Source organism: Tachysurus vachellii, chromosome 12 (assembly GCF_030014155.1).
Source record: "Tachysurus vachellii isolate PV-2020 chromosome 12, HZAU_Pvac_v1, whole genome shotgun sequence".
In the NCBI taxonomy this organism is placed as follows: Eukaryota; Metazoa; Chordata; class Actinopteri; order Siluriformes; family Bagridae; genus Tachysurus; species Tachysurus vachellii.
The window spans coordinates 17942962-17966832 of NC_083471.1; the positions used below are offsets into that span (position 1 = coordinate 17942962).

The 23871-nt window shown below is 38.3% G+C and overlaps 1 protein-coding gene across 1 annotated transcript in view; it reads left to right on the top strand.

The window, feature by feature from the left end:
* Window positions 1-23871, top strand: part of tmem161b (transmembrane protein 161B) — a 29144-nt gene that overhangs the window by 343 nt on the left and 4930 nt on the right. The window contains exons 2-10 of the mRNA XM_060883433.1: window positions 13999-14102; window positions 14664-14750; window positions 15770-15867; window positions 15972-16128; window positions 19213-19364; window positions 21307-21367; window positions 21624-21764; window positions 22527-22640; window positions 23492-23666. Coding sequence (XP_060739416.1) covers window positions 13999-14102; window positions 14664-14750; window positions 15770-15867; window positions 15972-16128; window positions 19213-19364; window positions 21307-21367; window positions 21624-21764; window positions 22527-22640; window positions 23492-23666 — 1089 coding nt within the window. The remainder of the gene's footprint in view (window positions 1-13998; window positions 14103-14663; window positions 14751-15769; window positions 15868-15971; window positions 16129-19212; window positions 19365-21306; window positions 21368-21623; window positions 21765-22526; window positions 22641-23491; window positions 23667-23871) is intronic.

Sequence of the window (23871 nt, forward strand, 5' to 3'; positions counted from 1 at the left end):
CTGAGTACACACTACATAATAAACTGGGTTATTTAGGATGCAGCAAGTGGCATGTAGCTGTCCTCTTGGACCAAATCCTGGAGTGGACAGTTATGTATTTCACAGTGAATCTTCTTACTCATCCTAATAGCTTATATAAGCAGTCTGTGGCTCAGAGATACTACCGTGATGCTTCCTTGTTCATCAAGTCTTTACTCTTAGCTCAACTGCACTAACTAAAGCCAGCAGTGTTGTGATGTAGGTGTGTGTCAGGGTTGGATTTTATGTAGTGATCATGGAGCATTATTGCATTATGGCTGTCACAGAAGAATTGTATGACATTGATTATTTAGGTCGAGAAGTGTGTGTGGGGGTGGGTGTGGGTGGGTGGGTGGGTGGGTGGGTGTGAGAGTGCTACCTGTCCCTATCTACTTCCTGATCAGAGGTGCATTTGACCTCAGCATGTCCTCTACACATCTCACTGTTTGCCCTCTGTATTAAAGTCAACAAACATCCGTTGGGACAAAGTTGAATTTACATCAAACACTAACGCATTCTCAAACCACACCAGTCAAATTCTGATCCTATTAAACCCAAAGTTTCACTCGATTGTCATCTTTGAATCTTATTTCAAAGCATTCTAGTAGTGTAGAACCTATAGAGGCTTTTCTTGTTTATTTGAGCACATTGTAAAGTGATACATTTCTACCTGTCACCTTATTCTATAAATATATACAATACACCAAAAATTACACTGTAGGGACTCAGTGATCTGATACTCAGTTTGAGTTTTGTTTCTGATCTTGTCCTGAAACAGTAAAACCATAATATAAATAATGTTTTTCATATGTCTGACCTATTGTTTCATTGTGTGATGGTTAGTGACATAATACAGATCATACACATGGAAAGACATCACCATTTGCTTCCTTCAGTCATTAGCATTCATTTGTTCAATTTTTCGTTCTTTTCTTCTTGTCTTCCCTGTTAGAAGCTATCTTACAGGCACATACTTGTACTCAAGCATCTTAACATCCAGCACACTCCCTCTTTGAACTGTTGCCATCTGGTCGACGCTACAGAACCCTGAGCACTAGAACGACCAGACATAGGAACAGTTTCTTCTCTCAGGCAATCCATCTGAAGAACACTTAAAATATGTGAAACACACAACACTATTCTTACACATTATTTACTTAAAACACATAGTATTTATATTTCAATTGCACATTTCACACTTGTACATTTGTACATACAAATTGTATATATTGTATATGTCATGTTACCCTGGGGACCTTCTGTCACTAAAACAAATTCCTCACATGTTAAAACATACCTGGCAATAAAGCTCTTTCTGATTCTGACTGAATCTTAAATCCCCAAATCAAGCTCTGATAATGTATCAAGGACTGATAATGTTTCAAAACAAAAATGGAAAAAAGTGGAGTTGATTTATTCTCAACACACAAAGGGACGATTAATTTAAGAGTGTAGCACCACATGCAGCACTGACATGTTTGAGAATGTGGTATTTTGAGCAGTCTAATTTTAGCACAATATTTTCTTTATTAGTGCATTTTTTTATTCAGAAAAACTTCAATTCGAAGCTTCCCACAATTAATATACGGTGAAGCGTGGGCTGGAGACAACAGCATCAAATGTCTTTCTGCAAAGTCTAGCAAGGTTAGAGACACTAATGGGTCACTAACAACTCCATACAAAACAGTTTCAATTCGCTAAAATTCATAAATGTGTTTATGTGGAATGATCTATCTATCTATCTATCTATCTATCTATCTATCTATCTATCTATCTATCTATCTATCTGTCTGTCTGTCTGTCTATCTTCCTGTCTAACTGTCTATCAATCAATCTATCTGTCTGTCTAACTCTGTTTTTCCATCTTCTGCCCAGTTGCATGATTGTGTTTAGATATCTGTCAGGTGGAGGGGAAAAACAAACTAGCAAACAAACACCCAGGACACAGTGAAGGGAACTGGATGCCAGAATTTAACAAATTGCATGTAGGAAGTTGAAAGAACTGAGCACACAAATTGTGCCTTTGGTCACAGCTGCACGGTGTAAGAGCTGGACATCAGTTTCATATTAACATGTATTAATGTTATTGATTTACCTAAAATATTCCATTTATTGTGTACTTGGCTTTAAAGTGGCTGACTATGTAAACTGAGATGCTATAAACAAAACTAATAGAGGAGCCATCTTCAAATGTGTATCACCTGTATGCTGAGATGTTTACACAGACAACAGTCTTTTGTTTAAGTCCCCTGTTTGCTTTCCTTAAACAAAACACATTTCAAACAAAATTCATAAAAGGATTTGCGTGTCTTCTAAGTCTGTTTAATTTTCATTGACTCGTTGATTGAGTCATTCATCCATTTACTCACTCACTCATCCACTTATTCGTCCACACACCCATCCACTAATTCATCCACACACTCATCTACTCACACATCCACTCACTCACTCACTCACACACACTCACACACACACTCACACAATCACACACACACTTACTCATACACACATTCACTCACACACACACTCACTCACTTACTCACACACTCGCTCACTCTCTCATCCACTTATTCGTCCACACATTCATCCACACACTCATCTACTCACACATCCACTCACTCACTCACTCACACACACACACACTCACACACACACTTACTCATACACACATTCACTCACACACACACTCGCTCACTCTCTCATCCACTCACACACACTCACTCACTCACTCACGTACTCACATACTCACTCACTCATCCACTCTCTCACTCACTCACTCATCCACACACTCTCATCCACACACTCTCATCCACACACTCTCATCCACACACTCTCATCCACACACTCTCATCCACACACTCATCCACACACTCATCCACACACTCATACACACACTCATCCACTCATTCATCCATACACCCATTCATTAATTTTCGGTGGCCGGTTTTCTTCTGGACACCATCCACACTCGCATCCACACACATTCACACACACACACATTCACAGCCAAGAGCCAAAATAATGCATCAAACCTACCTACTTATATCCCTCCTTCCGAACCCAGAAGAACCTTACATGAGGTCAGACATGCAAACATGTCAGTAACCTGAGCTCAGGATCGAACCAGGGACTCTGAGGCTGTGAGGTATAATTAACCAAAGGAAATAGTTTATTACATTAGTTTTTTTATTACACAGTACAAACTGTCATGAATACTAATCGCTTCTTAATATCTGCATCCCCAATATTGTACTGTATACTCTGCACTCAGCATTCTACCACATATTGTTTGAATTTCAGAAGTGTAATATTGTCTTAAATGGAACACTACCATGGATTTTTTACTAACCGGAAGTTTAAGACAAGTCCCAGCCGATGGCAAATGATGTCAGACCCGTTCGCTGTGAACCTGCTAGATTGAACAGAATACAGTGAATTTTGAAAATGTTGAAAAATAAATCAGACAGAATTTTTTTTTCTCATTCAGCATCAGCACCTGGTAGCCCCTCCCATCTTCTGCTAGGTAAGCCAAGTTATGACCGAAGTGTTCAACATTCCAAACGTCAGTTTTTCAGTTGAATAAGTAGATCATCCTTGAAGGGTATTTGAAGCACACGTATTCTTGTTGGAATTTTGATCATGGACACTACACTACTCACACTACAAAACAGATAGTACCATGTATAACTATGCAATACAGATTTGAAATAAAGTCATTATTCTCAAAATATGATGGTGAATTCTACTGTTATTCATTAAAGAAGTCTTGACTTGAACTTGAACTCTGCTGATTAGAGACTCAGCTTAGACGCTGCTATTTGTATGACCTTGCATGTCTGTGAAAGCTCTGCTGTGCTGTGCTGTGCTGTGCATGTGCTGTGAAAGCAGAGCTGTGTTCTTCCCAGCAACAAGTTTGGATTAACTTGTACAGAATCTCTTTTTGTTGTTTTCTAGATTACGGCGTTATGAGCGCCTGACATCCTGTTCCAGTCATAGCCTGTATGAGCAGCTGCTTACTGTTTATTTTTGGACAGAACCTGATGTTTATGCTATTTTATTTTTGACTGGGGTTTCTGTTGCGTATACATGACTCTACATGAGGGAGGGATGTAAGTGTGGTGGACCACAGCACTGAGCGTTCATCTCCTAAACCACTTGGTAATTAGCTGATTAACCCAATACAACATAGTTTTTCTTTAAGGTTTGTGTTTTGAGCAGCAATAGTTTGCAGAACTGCCCTGAAGTCATAGGTAGCTATCATTAGTAATCACTGATTTGCTGTTTGAGCATAATGGTTTATAAGCAGTCCTGCTGCAGCGTCACAATGAAGTGTGTGTTTGAGAAAACTCCTGCTGAAAACTAAGCAGATATTCTGAGGAAGTCTCCAGTTTCTGGGGCTGTGACTAAACTGCAAATACTGTCCTGAATTAGTCATGCAAGTCTGCATAAGTGCCACATGTAAATGTGTAGCCTATTTAATAATGACTTTACCTCATGCCTTTGTTTACTATATTCTCCTAATAAAGAGGCTAAGGGTCACAGAGCAGTGTAAGACGCGCAGACGAAAACGCTCTTTAGATGTGTAGTCAGTGCCATAATGACCTCACGTCATGTCTTTTTTTTAAACTCATACTTATAATGTTGCTGTAAAAACAAGGTTTACTGCATTGTCGGAGCATTTTAAAGTCGATGGCATCCTGGGGTACACAATACAATAAATGGTTATTTAAACTTAAATGTATATATGTGTTATAAAATAGTTATAACAAATATTTTAATATTTTATAATGTGATGTTATAGGCAGGATTCTTCAGTCATGTTTTTGCTCAGAGGCAGTCACGGTGTCATGAGTTAGAAGTTAGAAGTGTCAGAAGTCATTATAGAACTTTTAAAAATATCCATGAGCAACAAATGATCGTTTACCTGTAAAGACAGAGATCTGTTTTATAGTTATAACAAGTTCTGCAGTCATGTTTTAACCTCCTGGCAGAGGCAATCTAAAATAGCTTATTGGTTGGCTATCGGTCTGCACAAGAGCCTAGCTCTTATATTTATGCCACATTCTCATATACAGCGACTCATTTCAACAAAGAGACGGAGATCATTCCGGGAAACACATGGTTACTAGATTTTTTGTGACAAAGTGAAGAAATGTTTAAGTTTCTGTAAATACAAAGCAACTTGGTGCAGCACCTACCAATGGGTTTGAAGACAGTAGAAGACAAGAGCACACACTGTTTCTCCTTTATCTTATATTATATATGATGTAGATGTACACTGCTGAATTTTATGTCCTAACTTCAAATATCCCTCCAGAATGTTTTATTTTAGCTTCAGAAAACAGATTTGTTATGAAGAGGTATGCTACTTGCGCCACCCACTGATCAACGTTATCGCTATGGCAACCATGATTATTACTATGGCACCTTTATAGAACCGGTGACTTTGTGACTTGTACAGATAAAATCCCTATATGTGTGAAAGCATCTCAACTGTTTGCAGAACTGCCCTGAAGTCTTTGTTTCCTTTTTTTGCATTTTCTGTTTTTTTTTTTTCCCCCACATCAGTAAGTGCACCACAATTACACTGACAGCTGTTTAGAAATATGCCATAATAGTTGTACATTTCTATTTTCCAACCCGGTTCCATTTAGTGGTTCCTATAAATGAAGGCACCATTTTCGTGATTCAGGTCACTCTGTCATCAGTTTGCTGTTTTCTTTTTCTATCATTGTTGAACACTATGTTGTATTCATAAGCATTAGTGACTTACATGCTACATATTAATCTGTTGCATTCATATACAAACCGTAATCCTCCTGTGCACTTATATGAATAGTAATTACTAGCCTATTTATGCATAGTGTAACTGGTAGGAATGTTAATCATATTTCTGGTTTTCTCTACAATTTGATCACATGCCAGTTTCCACCAACTAGGTAGCTTTAACCTATCACACGACAATTTAAAAAATGCTTCCTCCAGGACATGTGAGGCCAGTGAAGCCGATATGTTTTTAACTGCCTCACATGCGTTGTCACAGGGCAGCGTAAGCTTGTAAAAGGAAAACACTCTTCCTGATACAAAAGTTCTCACAAATGCCTAGGATTGGTGAATGTTGCTTTGATTGACAGGGGAAGGGAGAGTAATGCCATCTCAGGTTCTGCCAGTTTCTGGCTTATGGGGTGAATGGTTTTCTGTTGTAACACTCAGGAGCCCTGTTTTTCTTCTCAAATGTTTTTGCACATTTCCTCAACCGACATGCCTTGAGGACCTAGTCTGGGTCTGAGTTGGTTTTGACACACGACATGCTTGATGCAGTCCAAATCAAAGAGTGATTGTTCCCCTTGGACTGATTTCAGACTTATTTGATTCAGTCGAACCTTGGTTTTCATTTCATGTCATCTCAAACTCGCATGGAGAACACAAAAGGACTCAGCAGGAATTTTTTGTTGATATTTTAGTGCCGTTATGTGCAGTAATGCATCTCGCCCCGTATGTGTCTCACACCATTCCCCGGACCTTGATGGTACATGTCATGATGTAACATGATGTCTTCATTGGCTAAAACCCATGCAAAGGTCACTTAGGATCTGAGAATGAGTTGCATTCACATTCACTGGAATTTTGGCAAAGTTTCAGAGCAACTGAACTCAGAGCACCTCCTACAGCTTGGTTTCAGTTTCAGTACCACAGCACGCTTTCTGGTCCACATGACAGCTTTCACATTACTAATTCTACTTGTGAACTGTGCTCTGTTTTGGACTAACCTGCGAGTGTGAAAACCCTGTGAGACCTGCCTTTGAGAACCTCTTCACCACTCCAGAAAGCACCTTTGATCTTTTTATATGGAAAAAGCCTGCATATTGGTCATTTTATACAATCATATGCCAAAAGTTCTGAAAAATTTATATTCACTTTTTTTGTTTGGTTTTGCTGTTAAGTAGCAGTCTGGCATAAGGTTTAGACCCTAATGGGAGGAGAACAGGGTGGAGAACGAGAATGTCTGTAATATTATAAGCTGTCCAGATTTATCTTACATTAGTTTAGTATGCGTTATGGCTGGGCGATATGGCTGAAAACTGTATCTCGATATCAGTGTTTCATATCGGTCGATATCGATAATTATTGATATTTTTTTTGACCGATTTAAAATAAGGACCAGGAGAAAAATTTATTACATTTAAACATTTTTATTTTAAACTTAACCTTCTTCTGATCATAATCCCCTCAGTTATTAAGACAGAAATGTCAACAACCATGGAAAACTATTAATTTTATAACTATAAAAAAATAATTAAAATGTAAACATAAGTCTAAAGTCACAATGAACACTTAACAATTATCTCTTATCATTTAAGGTGCAAAATGAAAGGAAATGTAAGAAATGCTTAATAAAGTGTAATAAATAGTAATAGTGCAAAGTGTTAATATAAACATAGAGAAAGCTGAGAATTTAGTGCAAGTTTAGTGCTAGGACGTTCACTAGCTGTTCACCTTCTGGTGAAAAAAAGTGTTTTAAAATATGTGCAGTCTTTTGTAAACATAAATAAAACTAAGGTAGACTGAGATACATCTGTAATATAAAAAACAGCTGATACAATACAGTAACATTGTTTTATATATAAAACCTGCAGAAATATGAAAAAGTAGCTGACTTTTCCTCTTTTATTTACAATTTCCTCATTCGCTGCGGCGCTCATTTTCTGCTTATCAGTCGCCGGTTACTGAAGAGGAATCCAGCAGACCAGCACGAGACAACGATATGGTGCAAACAAACATGATACTGTTACATTATTGGCTGTTAGTGTGTCACTCTCTACGTTGCTAGGTTACCAGAGATTGAGTGCCTTTGTTAATGCAACCAAACTTGCTTTGCAACCTCTGTTTTCTTCCGACGAAGAATAAAAAATATCGAACGTTTTATCAAACACATTTTTTATTGATATTGATCACATGTCTATCGCGATACATATCGTTATTGTTTTATCGCCCAGCTCTAGTATGCGTCATAATATCAAGTGAAGGAAATGCAGAACTCTACACTGAAAAACGGCATGTAAGCTTTTAAACTTACACCCACCTGTTAACATCCTTCAGCCTAGGGTCTAAATTTATTTATTTATTTTTTTATTTTTTTAAAGAAGGACCTAGTGATTTACTACTTTGATCTCTTGGTTATCTCTTCCAGTCCAGCTCAGACATCATTTGGCCCCTGTGTATTTTGGGTCAGTGCCACTGAGGCTGATTGTCAACTCCTGCTGCTTTAATTTTTCCCTGCGGACCTGGTCCTTATACCGATGGCTCAGGTCTACACCTCCAATTCGCCTCTCAGTGTGTATGTGTGACCTATATTTTCGGTGTCACACACACTGGTCACATTTGTCTGCTGCATTTCTTTGGCAGTCTATGGACATGGTGCCACAAAGTATTAGATGGACACTTGAGTGGGTATCAAATGCCAAGTCAAAAAGTGATACTGGTTACTGGTTACTAGTACTAAAATAATTTCAAATAAACCCAGAAATGGGAAAAAGATGCATCCTTCCTTTTAAATCCAGACATAACCAAGTTGCATATACAAGGATGTACTAGACCGACTCATGGGTATTTATTGAAGGCTGAAGAAGCATGAGCATGCAAAGAATGTTGCACTATTTTGTCTGTAAAACATACACTTTGATCTGCTCAGATTTACATGTCATTAGAAAGTGATTTCTATCAGGGCAAACTTTTAAGGACTTATTTTTTTTAAGTTGGACCCAAAAAATATTTTACATTTTCTAATAAAAAATGCATGTTAATAACCTTGTAGAGAATTTGTATGTGTAAAATGTTTTTTTTTTTTGGTCAAGGCAATGTTTCCATGTATTATGATGGATCTATTTTATTAAATTGTGTTATGTTGTTTAATCTGTATTGTCTGTACTATATCATATGACATAAAATAGCATATTAAGCTGATGTGACAATAAACCAGTCATAAATTCACCAGGAAATAATTCAGTCAAATAAACAAGGGCCCACAGCGGCAGATTGGTAGTCCTGGGTCTTGTACCGTCCAACTGCCTGATCACTAATCCCGAGTTCAAACCATTTAACGTCCTTTTCACTGTATAAGCTTATATGAGACTTGGTGTTAGGCTAGTGTTATATTGCAGCATAACTACACAGATAGCTACATACCTACATCAAAAAAAATGCCCCATTCCAACTCCAGGCCTCAAACCCATTATAAAGTTGTATGTCTTCAAAATACGACAAATCGATATGGAACGATGTAGTAAAGATAAACTTTATAAAATCACTTCTGCTGTTATTAGAAAATGGTGGTTCTCCTTAGACCATCGCTGGGACCAGATCATCTAGACCTGCTGTTGAATTTTCCCCTCCAAACTAAAGATCCCCCTTTATGCCACTTATGAAAATAGCCCTAAAGCAACATGGCTTTACATTATACAATAAGTCCAATGTCTATGAGGCGTAATAGACTGTGATGTTTTTTCTATATAAAAGAAACCCCTTCATAATTGGGGGAAATTTTTTTTTTTTTGGAGACTTATTTTTAAGGGATTTCAGTATTTCCAGAAAATAGTGGTCAGCTTAACATTAAAATAAATAAATAACTACAGAATACTTCTGGTTTAAATCCAATTACAAAAGATAGATATATAGATATTTTGAACATTAAACAAATGCATATAATGATATAATCTTCCACCCCAGTCTATATGTTGGTTTGTTGTACATACTCACTAAACATTTTCTTTTCTTGACTATACACACATTGCTTTATACTGATTATACTACTGGCACAGGTTATTTGGCAGTGTTTGTCACCATTATTTTGTGCCAATAAACTCACTTTGTGATGTAGTGTAGAGGCCCTAGGAGGTGGGAATACACATTTTAAGAGAGAATCAAATAAATCTATTTATTATTATTATTTTTTTTATTATTATTATTTCTGTCATGCCAAAGAGTATCAGTTTGCCAGTTTCAAGTGATACTGGTAGCCAAGTGGTTAAGGTTTTGGACTACGAATCGGAAGTTTGTGAGTGCGATCCCAGGACCACCAAGCTACCCCTGCTGGGCCCCTGAGCAAGGCCCTTAACCCTCAATTGCTCAGTTGTGTAAAATGGGATACAAATGTAAGTTGCTCTGGATAAGGGCGTCTGCTAAATGCTGGAAATGAAAATGTAATAGTTTATCAACTATTCACAATTATTAGGCAAATTAAAACATTTTCAATGCTGTTGCATTCTTCATCTATCTATCTATCTATCTATCTATCTATCTATCTATCTATCTATCTATCTATCTATCTATCTATCTATCTATCTATCTATCTATCTATCTATCTATCTATCACTAAAATGGAGCAATTTTATTGTGCCTTATCACTCACCTTTTCATTCAGTTTTCAGACCTAATGCTCTTCACTGGTGTTGTTATGGATAATCCTGCTGCCTTGGTGGTCTTACACCTAACACCTTTCTCTTTATCAGATATCATCATAGAATATGTAAACCAGGTTACTGGGACAGATACAAGTTCCCTAGATCTAAGAGCGATGTGTTTTCTGGCTCTTATTTCTAGGAGCAGCAATAACAGTGACGATATCCCTTCTATAGGAAACTGTATTCACAATCACCCTGGTGTTCTGGTTTAACAGTGTTTTCAGAGTACTCTGAGTTATTTTGAAAGTGGTTTGATTTGAAGTGTAACAAAGTTCTGAGTTGTTCGGGGGTTGAACAGCAGTAATATGGCACTGACTCTGTGACCTCGTAAGGTGCTGTGATTGTTCTCGTAATGGACACCTAAGTAACTTGCAGTGCACTATTGATAGTTTCAGAAGCCTTGGCAGAATTGAGTGTGTAGATGACTTTCTTGAAGCTGTCCATTAAATTCTAGAGTTTACTAGTTGTTGTGGTAGATCATACAACTTGTGTTTGAAAACGGAAAAGGAGGAGAGCACTTTTTTTTCCTCCGACTGAGTATGCCAGGTTGTTTGAGTTGACAATTGGATTGAATGATGACTGCAAGGAAGCAAGCCATTTATGTGACCTACAAATGTGGCTCCTGTATTCCCTCTATACACTGGCTCCTTTTTCCCCCTCACCGGTTTTCTGCCACTATTATATTATATTGTCTTCTACAATATAATATAATAAAATATAATATAATAATGCTAGAAATCTCTAATTGTAGCAATCGTTGTTTCAAATACATTTTAAGAATTCATAATGTTTCACCAGTACCAACTAGGAAAATGTATCTAAAAGAGTCTGATCCAGTAATAAAGTAGTTTCAGTAAATATGCAAATGATGTTTAGTAATTATTATCCCTGGTGGTCCAGCAGCAGGATCCTGCGCTCTCTCTCCACCACAGTCCGAGTTCGATTCCTGGGCAAGGACCAACCCAGCCACTGATGGGTTACTCTCAGTGCTACTACCAAGCCTAGATAAAACGGTAGGAATGCATCAGGAAGGCATGAAAAAATCAAATATGGGGTTCGGATGATCCGCTATGGGGACAATGAACATGGAGCAGCTGAAGGACAACAACAGCATCATGAGTTATCCTGCATTATTACTTCTTGTAAAGCAGCACTCTTGAATTCCAGGTTTTGATTGGTTAGACGGTGTTGCTACTAAAGAGGCGCTCTTCTACCTTTCTGTACGAACAGCTAACTTAGAGACGTGTCGGTATGATATTTACAACAAAAGAGAGAGACTGGTCAAGTAACAGCTGTTTATAGCCGAAGTGATGAAAGGAACTAACTTGTTTCACAGTTGTTCCACAACAATAAATGTAACTGTAAATGGATAAAAAAAATACGTCTTTTAATTAAAAAAAACGTAATTTTTAAATAAAATTATTATTAATCATTGATACATCAACCAAAGTTTGCATTAAGTTAATCAACCCAGAGCTTCAGTAGTCAAATCTGTCTTTTTGTAAGGGACTAAAAATTTTAATTCGTTTTAAAAACCAGACGATGAGCATGTCTACGACATACAGATGAAGTGATAGACAGTGACAAGTGATTTTAATTTACATTTTGTCAAAAACTACTGACATATACTCACGGTCCAATTTGAAAGGAACACCTATTCACCTGCTCATGAATGAACATTCATTCATTTATGCTATTATTCACAATTATTCATAGAAAATGGACATCGCCTGTCCTGTCCTCCCCCCCCCAATCTTCACCTGTCCAGTGTAGGTGAGCCTGTTCCCATTGTAGCCTCTGATTCCTTTTCCTGACTGACAGGAGAGGAACTTTACACGGACCTCTGCTTTAATAACACATCCACTATAAGCTCTAACATATTGTGTGTTCTGCCTTTCTGCTTAGCATGGGTGGAAAGAGTGGTTGTCTGAGATTCTGTTTTCTCTCCGCAAGAAATTGTGGATATTCTTGTTTTTAGCATCATTCTGTATAAATTCTATAAAGGTATGGGACAGAAGCTGCTAAACTAACTACTACTAACAACTAAAGCTTGGGAAAATGTACAATAAACCAGAGGTGCTTCTGTACAATGGATTACTAGAATTTGAAAAGGTGGTCTTATTATTTTGCATTTATATTGTTCCTGTTTTGAGTGTGTTTTTGCTTGTTCTTATTGGTAATAATAATGTTTTTCTGGTTCTTGTTGGTTCAACATCACTTCCAAATAAACATAGAAAATAAAAATTGCATTTCATCAAGTAGGATGCACTTATTTTCTGTACATATCTTTTTTCATACGTTTTAGAGAAAATAAAATATTCTTTGTCAAGATAATTCTTTGTCAAGATATGAAATTATCCATATCAGTCATGATTCTTACATTTGTGCTGCTGCCACATGATTTAGTTGGTTGGATAATTCAGTCCCTTTATGATTTCAGAGATTTCTTTTTGTGATTGTTGCCACTCAAAATGCTTGCTTTTTCTGCATTTTTTTTTTTTTTTTTTTTTTTTTTTTACAAATATGGTAAGCAAAAGAGTTTTTGTGCATTTTTTTTTGGCAGAAAAAAGACTTGAATTGGTGAAATAGAAGTAAAGACACATATGTAGTTACTTTCTCTGATAATTGTGTTCATGTTTGATTCACGTGAATTGAAAAAGGTTGCGTGCAATGTGCTGTAATGCTACGTCTTGGCCCGTCTCTACAGAAAATTAGTCTTTTTGAAAAATTCATGCTCCTCAGAATGTCGTTGTTTACTTGATTTTGTGATTATTTCTCTGATCTGAAAATCCCCAAATCCTGGAGGTACTGGATAAGTGCATCATTGTGTAGGTGTACAGGATGGTGTTCCTATTAAACCTTCTAGTGAGTGTACTTTGCACATGTAATTGGTCTGGACTGAAATACCCATGGTCTGACAAGCTCACATACTGTGACCTGAAGTCAAGCTTTTACTCAAACACATTTACAGATTAGAGGTGATTTAAATGCAGGTTCGTGTCTCACTATGAAGTGCAGGGCTCAGACTGTGCTCCACTGGTGTGGATGGTAGAATTGGTCAGTTTATGGCTACAGTACATCCACTCCAGTTGAAGTAGTTTCATGCTGGGTTAAAAGGGCAGTTATGAGTTTTGATACCGGAGTGATACATTCAAGCATGTTTGTAATATCCAGCCTGTTTGGCCAAATGAAAATGCCTCCCTCTTGACACCGTCTGGCTTCTCGGGTGCACAATGATGACAGGATTTTCACACTCTTGACCAAGAACCCACACAAATGGTCTTATTTGGTATCTTATGTATGTAACTGTAAAGAACCACCCGAAAGTTCTAAATTTCTCATATCAGGAATCGTCTAATAAATGTTATTATTTTCTATTAGTATTCCTGTTTTCGTGTTAATAATTCAGAAAGTGTCAAATGTGTAGCTTGCATGTAATGTATATTTAACTTGTCCTTTTCACTTAACTATTATTTGCACTGTGTAACCTTTTTATACTTTTTGTGTCTTCAATCCCCAGGGTGTGATCAGTGTGCAACTGGTGGTTACCATGGTAATGGCCTGTGTGATTCAGAAAATTATACCTCACTACTCCTTCGCAAGATGGCTGCTTTGCAGTGGCAGGTAATGAGCAAAGGCACCGAGACCCTTTTGTGTTGATTGACCTTTCGAGTGCTCTAGCATTGTATCTCAGCAGTTCATGTCGAAGGCAGGTTCAACAAGAACATGATCTACTTTCGCTCAAGCTCTAATTTTATTGTTAGCATAATGGGCCTTCCAAAGATGCATCATTACGGCTCATCAGTAAGACCAAAGGGCAGCTTCAGAAAGTGGAATTAACCCAAGAGGATCACGACAAACCCCGCCTGGTTTCTCCTAATTAGTTCCATGTGTTTAGAGTAAACAGCTCCTCAGAATGTGTTCAATAATTCATCAGTACTTGTTTGGACTGTGAAACTTTTTGATTTTTTTTCCCCGCTAGTTCAAACAGAGGATTTTTTGCCCTAGAGAGTTCCATAATTGAGTTTTCATTAATGAATAAATAAACATTGAAAACAACTAAAAGCAGCACAGCCCTCTCAGGACTCAAATGGTTTCCAAACAAAGTTGAAGAGGCTGTACACAAATCTTCAAAATCTACCTTGTTCTGTTATGCTTATGTTATTCCTGGCTTGCATGTTTCAGTCTGCGTTGGTACCAGCATCCAACAGAAGATGAGTTGAGGAGCCTCGCTGGAAAGCACCAGAAAGGATGGAAGAACAAAAAGGACAGGTATGTAGTACAGTTGAATTTTGTTTCTTTATAATTACCAATAAACCAGCGCTGAACTGTAGTATTCTTTGCTCTTAATGAGTACTAGTTCCTAGTTTAGTTCTCACTCAGTATCTTTGTTTAATCTCTACACTGAAAGTCCAGCATGTTAATTCCTTAAAATAGTACAGATAGGCCAATGTCCACCTTTCTTGTTCTGCTTACCTTCCGGTAAGTCATTCTCTTTGGAGCCGTGCTCTTTGGAGATCTCCCGAGCCGAGGCAGGTAGCGCCGAGATCAAAACTATAGAAGATCGGGATTCCCACAGGGCTTTTGTGCTAGTCGCCGTAGTGTGCATGGCCCTTGGGTAAACAACAGCGCTCCAGACGAGAGGATCACTGCTTTTTAGGACAGCTGGCCCGCGGCTATGGGGCAAAGGGCTCAAACACTGGCCTCTGTTGATCTGGAGGCCCATGTTCTCCCCCTCTTCACTTTCCAGTATCCTACTGTTCCCAGCAGACCTCAACATTCTCATGCCAACAGCTTTAGTGCTGAGGAAGGAATGTGTTTGATTTCAGCATTGTGTATATTTAGCCTCTTTTTTTTTTTTTTTTTTTTTTTTTTTTAAAGCAAGCTGGATTCTAATCCTCAGTAAAAGGTACAAACACTGATGGTGGTGGTGTTTCCAAGGGAAATTGAGCCAAGTCTGAGCTATGCTTTGCAAATCTGTATATCATTTAGGGCTAAAAAGAAATCCCAGTAATTTAGATTTGCTTTGATTTATTTTATGTATAAGCAAATATCAATATTACCTTAGTTCGTCTTCAGAAAGGGAGACAAGATGATTTTTCATGCTCACTCCTCTAAAACCTTATTGTATAATTTGACACTAGGTTTGACGCTAAGATTGAGATAAGGTTTGCTTGTTTGAACAATTGCATGAAAAAATTTAACATCTGACCGTACATCCTCTAACTGTGGCTTTACATGTGGGTGTATATATAACTTGCACAGACGTATGGATTTTGTGTATTTTTTAGGAAATACAACGGCCACATAGACAACAAGCCAATGACGGTTCCCAAAGACATCGACCTCCAGCTGGAAACGAAACGTATTGCTGAAGTGGACACGCTAGGTATATGCACTTCCATCTGCTCCATATCATTAGAAGCCTAGCAGCCTCATATATTCCATGCTGCTCTCTGTACCGAAGACCTCATTACTCTTTTTTTCTGCTAGCTTTGCACTACTTCCCAGAGTTTCAGTGGCTGGTGGACTTCACAGTGGCAGCGACAGCAGTGTACCTCATCACTGAGCTGTACTTCTGTGTGGCTGAGCCTAATGGAGAGATGAACATCAGTGTGGTGTGGAGTTTGTTAGTCCTAGCCTTTGTCATGTATCCTTCATAACACCACTCAGCCAAGGTTAAGGCTTAATGTCACGAGTGCTGCAGCATGAATGTCCTGAAGGTTGCATCAGAACAGATAATGATGTAGGGGGTGCTGCAGAGTTTGATCTTGTACAAAATGCTTAAGAGCTGTCATACTTTCTGTGTGCCTCGTTTTTTTTTTTTTTTTTATATTCTGAACCCGCTTGCCAGGGTGTTATATTCATGTGGAGGTTGTATTTTTTGCCAGTGACTTTAAAAAGGTACATTTCTGGTTTTGGCAGTGTAGCATATTGAGTTCAGAATGGATGAATGACTGTGAGGCTGAAGTGCAGAATATTGAGGGATTTAATTGTACAATCCACTTTTTCTTTTTAAGTTTAATTTTGTTTTCCCATAGTCCTTGATTTAGTTGTACGCTGATATTAGTGTCAGGATTCAGCCTGGACTTTTGGCCATGTGCGTCTGTTTATGTCACGTGTCTGCCCCGTCTTTGTTTACTCCTCCCCGTCTCTACACACCTGTTCCCTATGTATTAATCGTTATGTCTATTTAACCGTGCCGCGCTGCCATCGGCAGTGTGTTCGTCAGTTTACTCTCGTCATTTGTCCTGTTTAGTTTTCGTCTTTGTTCCCGTTCTATGTTTATTTTTTATTAAACCCTACTCATTTGAAGCTATCCTGTAAGGGTTTGTCTTCCTCCTCCTGGTGTGACAATTAGAGAAACATACATTTTTTTGTAGATTATGCTATATAAGTAGCTGCAGGTTTTCAGCTCCTCTTCTTTTTCCCTCTCTTCGTTCTCATTCTTTCGCTTATTCCTTTCTTGTCAATTACTTCTATATGCCTATTAATCCATGTCTATTTCTGCTATCTGATTATTCTTTTTTTAGATTTCTTGTTAGATTTCTACATATGGAAATGACCCCTTTTAGTCTAGGAGAAATGGGACACTGTGAAGTTACTGATGAATGAAAAATATTAAACATTGTCGGAAAGACAGAAAAGCATCAGCAAGACCACAGGGAGTTTAAAGAATGATGCCAACCAATGGTAACCCCCAAAGTGCAGCTTACGGTTTATTGTACACAAAAACAATTCTTGGATGAAGTCATATAGACACAAGAGACAACCTGTGGTTAACCTATGATGGAGTGATGGAAACTGTAGAGGAAACAGGAGCTTCTTATGAGTGAAAGGATACCATGGAGACATGGGCATATATATGTGTGTCAGTGTAAAATTTATATATCTGCTCCTATAGATTTTAGTTACTGGAAACAAGACTGATGGTTAAAAGGAGAAGAACCTCTTAATACACAAAAAATAACATTGTGTATCTCCATCATTGAGTATTTGAAGGCTTCAGCACGGAGGAGTTGGTGTTGAATTTATAATGACCTCAGATGATGAGCTAAATTATGAGTTGCTGAGGAGATGCTGGTTACACAATTCCAAATTGACTGTATATGACTGTAGAAAAGATATTTTATATAATCACACTCTTCACTATTTATAATAATTTATATTCACACCCTCTGGTGTCACCCAAATGAGGATGGGTTCCATATTGAGTCTAAAGGGTTCCTCTTAAGGATTCTTCTTCATGCCATCTAAGAGAGTTTTTCTTTGCTCATTAGGGAAAAATAGGGATACATTCAAATAACTGTACATAAACTTTTTATGATCTGTAAAACAGCTTTGAGAGAATGTCCATCGTTAAAAGTGCTGTAGAAATAAAACTGAATTGAATTGAAAAGGAGAAATGTTGCATCACACATCTGAGGAAGAGCAAGAAAGAACCTGGCTACTGGTAATGTCAATTATACTTCCTGTAAACAACCCCAGCTAGAAATCGTTAGGAGCTGGAACTAGTATTCAGGCTAAATATTCCCTCTAGTAAAGATTTAATATGTGAAGTCTTGGGGTGAGCATGTAAACAGCTTCCTTTGCAGAAACTACATTTGAGAAATCTCTGCCTTTAGAAGTCGGCACCTGTTGCTCTTTACCTGCTACTTTCTTGCTTCTCTGGGTGCGAAATCATGCACATTAACCCCAGGACAGTGCACAAGGATCAATCTCCCAGCTATAGGCATTGCCCCTCACCCACTCACAACCTGCTACTGAAGATTGGACATCCAATTTTCATGACCAAACCAGACTGATTTGCCTGGGAAAAAATGGTTGGCGCAATAGGAAAGAGGGAGGCTGGCTGATGGCATGATAAAGATGATGAGGATGATGATAGGCCTGTGTGAGTGCAAATGGATGGACGATGTCAGGAAAGAGCCATTTTACTGGGCTGGCTCTGAAGAGTGTGTGGCAGAGAAATGGCTTTGTCAATGTGATGGGCAATGAGACATTTCCTTAGATGGCCTTCTCCAGTTGTCTGTGATTTTTGCACTGTGCACCCACATGATTGACCTGGACCAGTGTAATCAACTCTACTAGATTTGGGCATGCAGACATGAGGCGGCTCATTATAACACCTTCCTAACAATAATATCTGGGTTCTTTTTTTTAGATTTTTAACAGGTTTTTAACTTTAATTTTGTTTTTTTTCAGCTTTGACTGTAGCTTTGGTAGACTTAAACTTTTAAACTTTGTTTTCAAAGATTTTTTTCAATCAACAGTTAATGAATGTATTAAACATTTTAGGTAAGTTTAAAGTTCATTCATATAAACTGATTGGATGGATTGAATTGATTGGCGCATTGTCTGACCACTCAGCAGATCTGCTTTACATTCACACACCAAGCACATGGTAGGACTCGTCCTGCCTTGTCTTGTCTCTTCTCTTTTCTTCTCTTCTCTTCTTTTCTCTGCTCTTTTCTGCCATTTTCCTCTTCTCTGTTCTTCTTGCCTCCTCTTGCTGCTTCTCTTCTCTTCTCTTCTCTTCTCTTCTCTTCTCTCCTCTCCTCTCCTCTCCTCTCCTCTCCTCTTCTCTCCTCTCCTCTCCTCTCCTCTCCTCTCCTCTCCTCTCCTCTTCTCCTCTCCTCTCCTCTCCTCTCTTGGCTCTGTTTTGCTGAAGAGAATTGGTAGCACTGTTCATGTTCTATAACTTCAGCCAGTACTTAACTCCTTATTCCTTCAGTAAGATCCTCTTCTCCCTCACGGCTCACTACTTTAAGCTGGAGGAAGGCGGTGAGCGATCCCTCTGCATCACCTTTGGGTTCTTCTTCTTTGTCAAAGCAATGGCCATCCTAATCGTCACTGAGAACTACCTGGAATTCGGACTTGAGTCAGGTACAGTATGACCACAGTGTTAACAACCTTCTCAGACTCCACAGTCTTGTCCATTCAGGTCTTTTGGTATGAGTTTATTCTTGGATTTCTTTTGTTTGGGTTTCCTAAAAATAGCCAAGAAATATCTGTACTAAATAGGAGACTTTTTATCTTAAGGGACATGACTGGATGGAACAAGTCCTAAGAGTCCCCAAACATTGCTCTAAAAAATCTGCTCTAATTGTAGGTGCATTTTCCTGAGTTTTGGCTTAAGATTAAGAAATATGACCATTACATTGAACTACCAACAGTGCCTTGCAAAAGTATTCTTACCCACTGAACCTTTCCACATTTTGACTTTACAACCACAAAGAAAAATTTATTTTATTGGGATTTTAAATAGAACCGAAGGAAAGTGGCACACAATTGTGAAGTAGAATGAAAATTATAAATGGTGACCAATATTTTTTTTACAAATAAATATCTAAAAAGTGTGGTGTGCCTTTGTATTCAGCCCCTTTACTCTGATACCCCTAACTAAAATCCAGTGAAACAAACTGCCTTCAGAAGTCACCTAATTAGTAAATAGAGTGCACCTGTGTGTCATTTAATCTCAGTATAAATACAGCTGTTCTGTGAAGCCCTCAGAAGTGTGTTAGAGAACATTAGTGAACAAACAGCATCATGAAGACCAAAGAACACACCAGACAGGTCAGGGAAAAAGTTTGGAGAAGTTTAAAGCAGGGTTAGGTCATAAATTAGGAGAGAGCATTGATCAGAGAAGCAGCCAAGAGGCCCATGGTAACTCTGGAGGAGCTGCAGAGATCCACAGCTCAGGTGGGGAAATCTGTCCACAGGACAACTATTAGTCCTGCACTCCACAAATCTGGTCTTTATGGAAGCGTGGCAAGAAGAAAGCTATTGTTGAAAGAAAGCCATAAGAATCCCGTTTGCAGTTTGCGACAAGCCATGTGGGGGACACAGCAAGCATGTCAGATGAGACCATAATTGAACTTTTTGGGCAAAATTTAAAACGTTATGTGTGGCGGAAACCTAACACTGCACATCTCCCTGAACACAAAATCCCCACCGTGAAACATGGTGGTGGCAGCATCATGTTGTGGGGATGCTTTTCTTTAGCAGGGACATGGAAGCTGGTCAGAGTCGATGAGAAGATGGATAGAGCCAAATACAGGGCAATCTTAGATGAAAACCTCTTAGAGTCTGAGGGCAGAGGTTCGCCTTCCAGCAAGACAATTACCCTAAACATACAGCCAGAGCTACAATGGAGTGGTTTAGATCAAAGCATATTCATGGCCCAGTCTAAGTCCAGACCTAAATCCAATTGAGAATCTGTGGCGAGACTTGAAAATCGCTGTTCACAGATGCTCGCCATCCAATCTGACTGATCTTGAGCTATTTTGCAAAGAAGAATGGGCAAAAATGTCACTCTACATGTGCAAAGCTGGTAGAGACATACCCCAAAAGACTTGCATCTGTAATTGCAGCAAAAGGTGGTTCTACAAAGTACGGTAATGACTCAGTGGGGCTGAATACAAATGCATGGCACACTTTTCAGATATTTATTCGTAAATTTGTAAAAAAAAAAAATTGGACACCATTTATCATTTTCCTTCCACTTCACAATTATGTGCCACTTTGTGTTGGTCTATCACATAAAATCCTAATAAAATACATTTTTGTTTTATTGTTGTAACGTGTCAAAATGTGAAAAAGTTCAATGGGTATGAATACTTTTGCAAGGCACTGTATTTGGCACTTATATATAGTGTGTGTGAGTTTTTATACCAGCATCTACTTACCAGTCAGTGTTATTGATTTTTTTTTTTTAGCTTACCACAAAATAATAAATACAGAATATTTTTTAGGAAACCATTGTCTAAAAATGTAAAAAAAAAATTTTTTACCTATAAAAAAAACCATGGCTTTTCCTTGTTTGCAGGTTTTGCTAATTTTTCTGAAAGTGCTGTTCAGTTTCTGGAGACCCAAGGCCTGCAATCCCAGTGAGTAATAATTATAATAGGGCGTGTGTGTCTGTGTCTCTGTGTGTCTGTGTCTGTGTATCTGTCTGTGTGTGTGTGTCTGTCTGCGTCTGTCTGTGTGTGTGTCTGTTTTGAGATTATGCTGTATGTGTCTGTGTGTGTGTGTGTGTGTGTGTGTGTATGTATATCTGGGTGTTTTGAGATTATGCTGTGTGTGTGTATGTGGAGCCCTGCTCTGAACTGGCATTGCTTTCTATCTTGATGCCTTTTTGTGTAGGGGCCCCATATCCAAGCTAACCTTTAAGCTGATTCTGGCTCTTCTCTGCTCTCTGATTGGAGCATTCCTTACTTTCCCCGGGCTGCGATTGGCCCAGATGCATCTTGATGCCCTGACCCTAAACATCAGCAAAGTCACACAGTAAGTGTCCAAAGAATCCATCCTACATTAGTAATATAAGTGTATTATTGTTATTAGACGTATTATATCTGATGTGTAATCTAAATACTTATTATGTAGTGTAAACGTAAACTTCTTTAGGGGAATTTTAATTAAATGGCATGTTAATTAACCATGGCTCTTTAGACATCTTTGGTTTTGACCTTGTAACCATCTGGTCTCTAAAACAGAACTTTTAGCACTGAACAACCAGTTATTTAGTTATCTGGTAAATTGAAGCACTGCCTATATATGTGTTTAACTGAGACAGAGCCTGTGATGCTCCCCACTGTTACAGCCACATGTACAAATGGATCATGTTGTATCCAGAAGAACCACCTGTCTCCTGTAATCACGTTACCATTTGCACATAATTCAACATGCACAACCAGAACATGACACAGCTTTATATAGTCAGCAGATAAATATTATTACAGATGGACTCCGTATTAGATTATGTAAGGAGCCACAGCCAGGTGTAATGGGAGGGATCAGGAGACACACACTACCACTTGCTAATCCACTTCAGTGTGACCAGCTCCCATTTCACTCCAGCACTTAGATTCTCTGCTGTCTGCAGTTTGTATTACATCCCAACCTATTCCCTGTCCTTTTAAACATCACGAACACTGCTCTTGGCCAAAGTTTGAGCTACTCCATAGCCTTCACCTTTTTTTAACCAGACCTGCTTTTATTCCAAATAATCGTGTGTATTTAAATAATTCTTTCTTTCCTGTCTTGCAGGACATTGCTGCATATCAACTTCTTGGCTCCTCTTATAATGGTACTCTTGTGGGTGAAGCCCATAACCAAGGATTATATAATGAATCCTACACTGGGGAAAGAAAGTGTGCCTTTGTAAGTTTATTGATTCCATGTTAAACATTTGGTTGTTCTTTAATGCTTTGAAGATCAAGATATGTGCATGTTTGAGAGAATGAGAGCAATTGTGTATGTGTGTGTATATGTATATATGTATATATATATAACAGCTCTGCAATTCATGCACCAGTTTCACAGAGACAATGGAGCAAAACTAAACAAACAGCAATAATTAGGTCTAGTCCACATTAATAAAATATTTCCACATCTTTTCAAATCCACTCTTCAGAGTCAATATATCTGAGACATTGCGTGTTTTGTGAATGAGGAAAAAGTATTTCTGTTGTTCTGCATCAGTGGAGCTTACTCCAATGATGAGTCCGTGTTTATTAATTATTTATTTATTTATTTATTTATTTATTTATTTATTTATTTATTATTATAATATAATTCCATGTTTGACTACTTTGTGTAGTATACAAGCGACACTGGGATACGTGCTGGACAGTGAGTGCAAAGAGAGTGTTCATGTTCATATTGTCAAATCGTATGAACGTGGTGGAAATACTCTACCACTGAACAGACACTGTGCTCATGTCCAACATCATTTTTTTGTGTGTGTGTTAATGCTGTGGTAAACTTAATTTAATGTGGACTAGGCTTCCAATAAATAAATACATAAAATGTGCTTTTTAAAATAAAATGTGCTTATTATGCTTAATAAAGGTTAATATGAAAAACAGGTTTCTGTTCGCTAAATAACAAAAAAATAAAATTGCTTTGTACCAGTTTCTGGTTGTCACAGGCGTAAGTGGTTATTACTGTATGCTGTTGCAGTGTTATATTAAGAAACACCCCTACTGTCTGTCTTCACTTGCTTCTCTCAGGATGTCAGAAAAGACGTACGACACGCTGCGCCTGTGGGTCATTCTGCTGCTGTGTGCGCTGAGACTGGCCATGATGCGCCACCACCTACAGGCCTACCTCAACCTGGCTCAGAAGGGTGTCGAGCAGATGAAGAAGGAAGCAGGACGCATCAGCACAGTGGAGCTTCAGAAAATGGTGCGTCGTCTGATTTTCTGCATCGCTCTTTTAAGGACTTTCATTTTATTCTCTTGAGATTAAATAAAATTTTATAGAATAGTCCGGATCGGTCGAGTTAAAATTATCCCGGTGGCTTGTTCCAATAGAAAGTCCTCATGACATTATCTGAGTGGATGAATCATTCTTCTGTGCCATGTTGACTGGCGAGATGAATGAATCATCG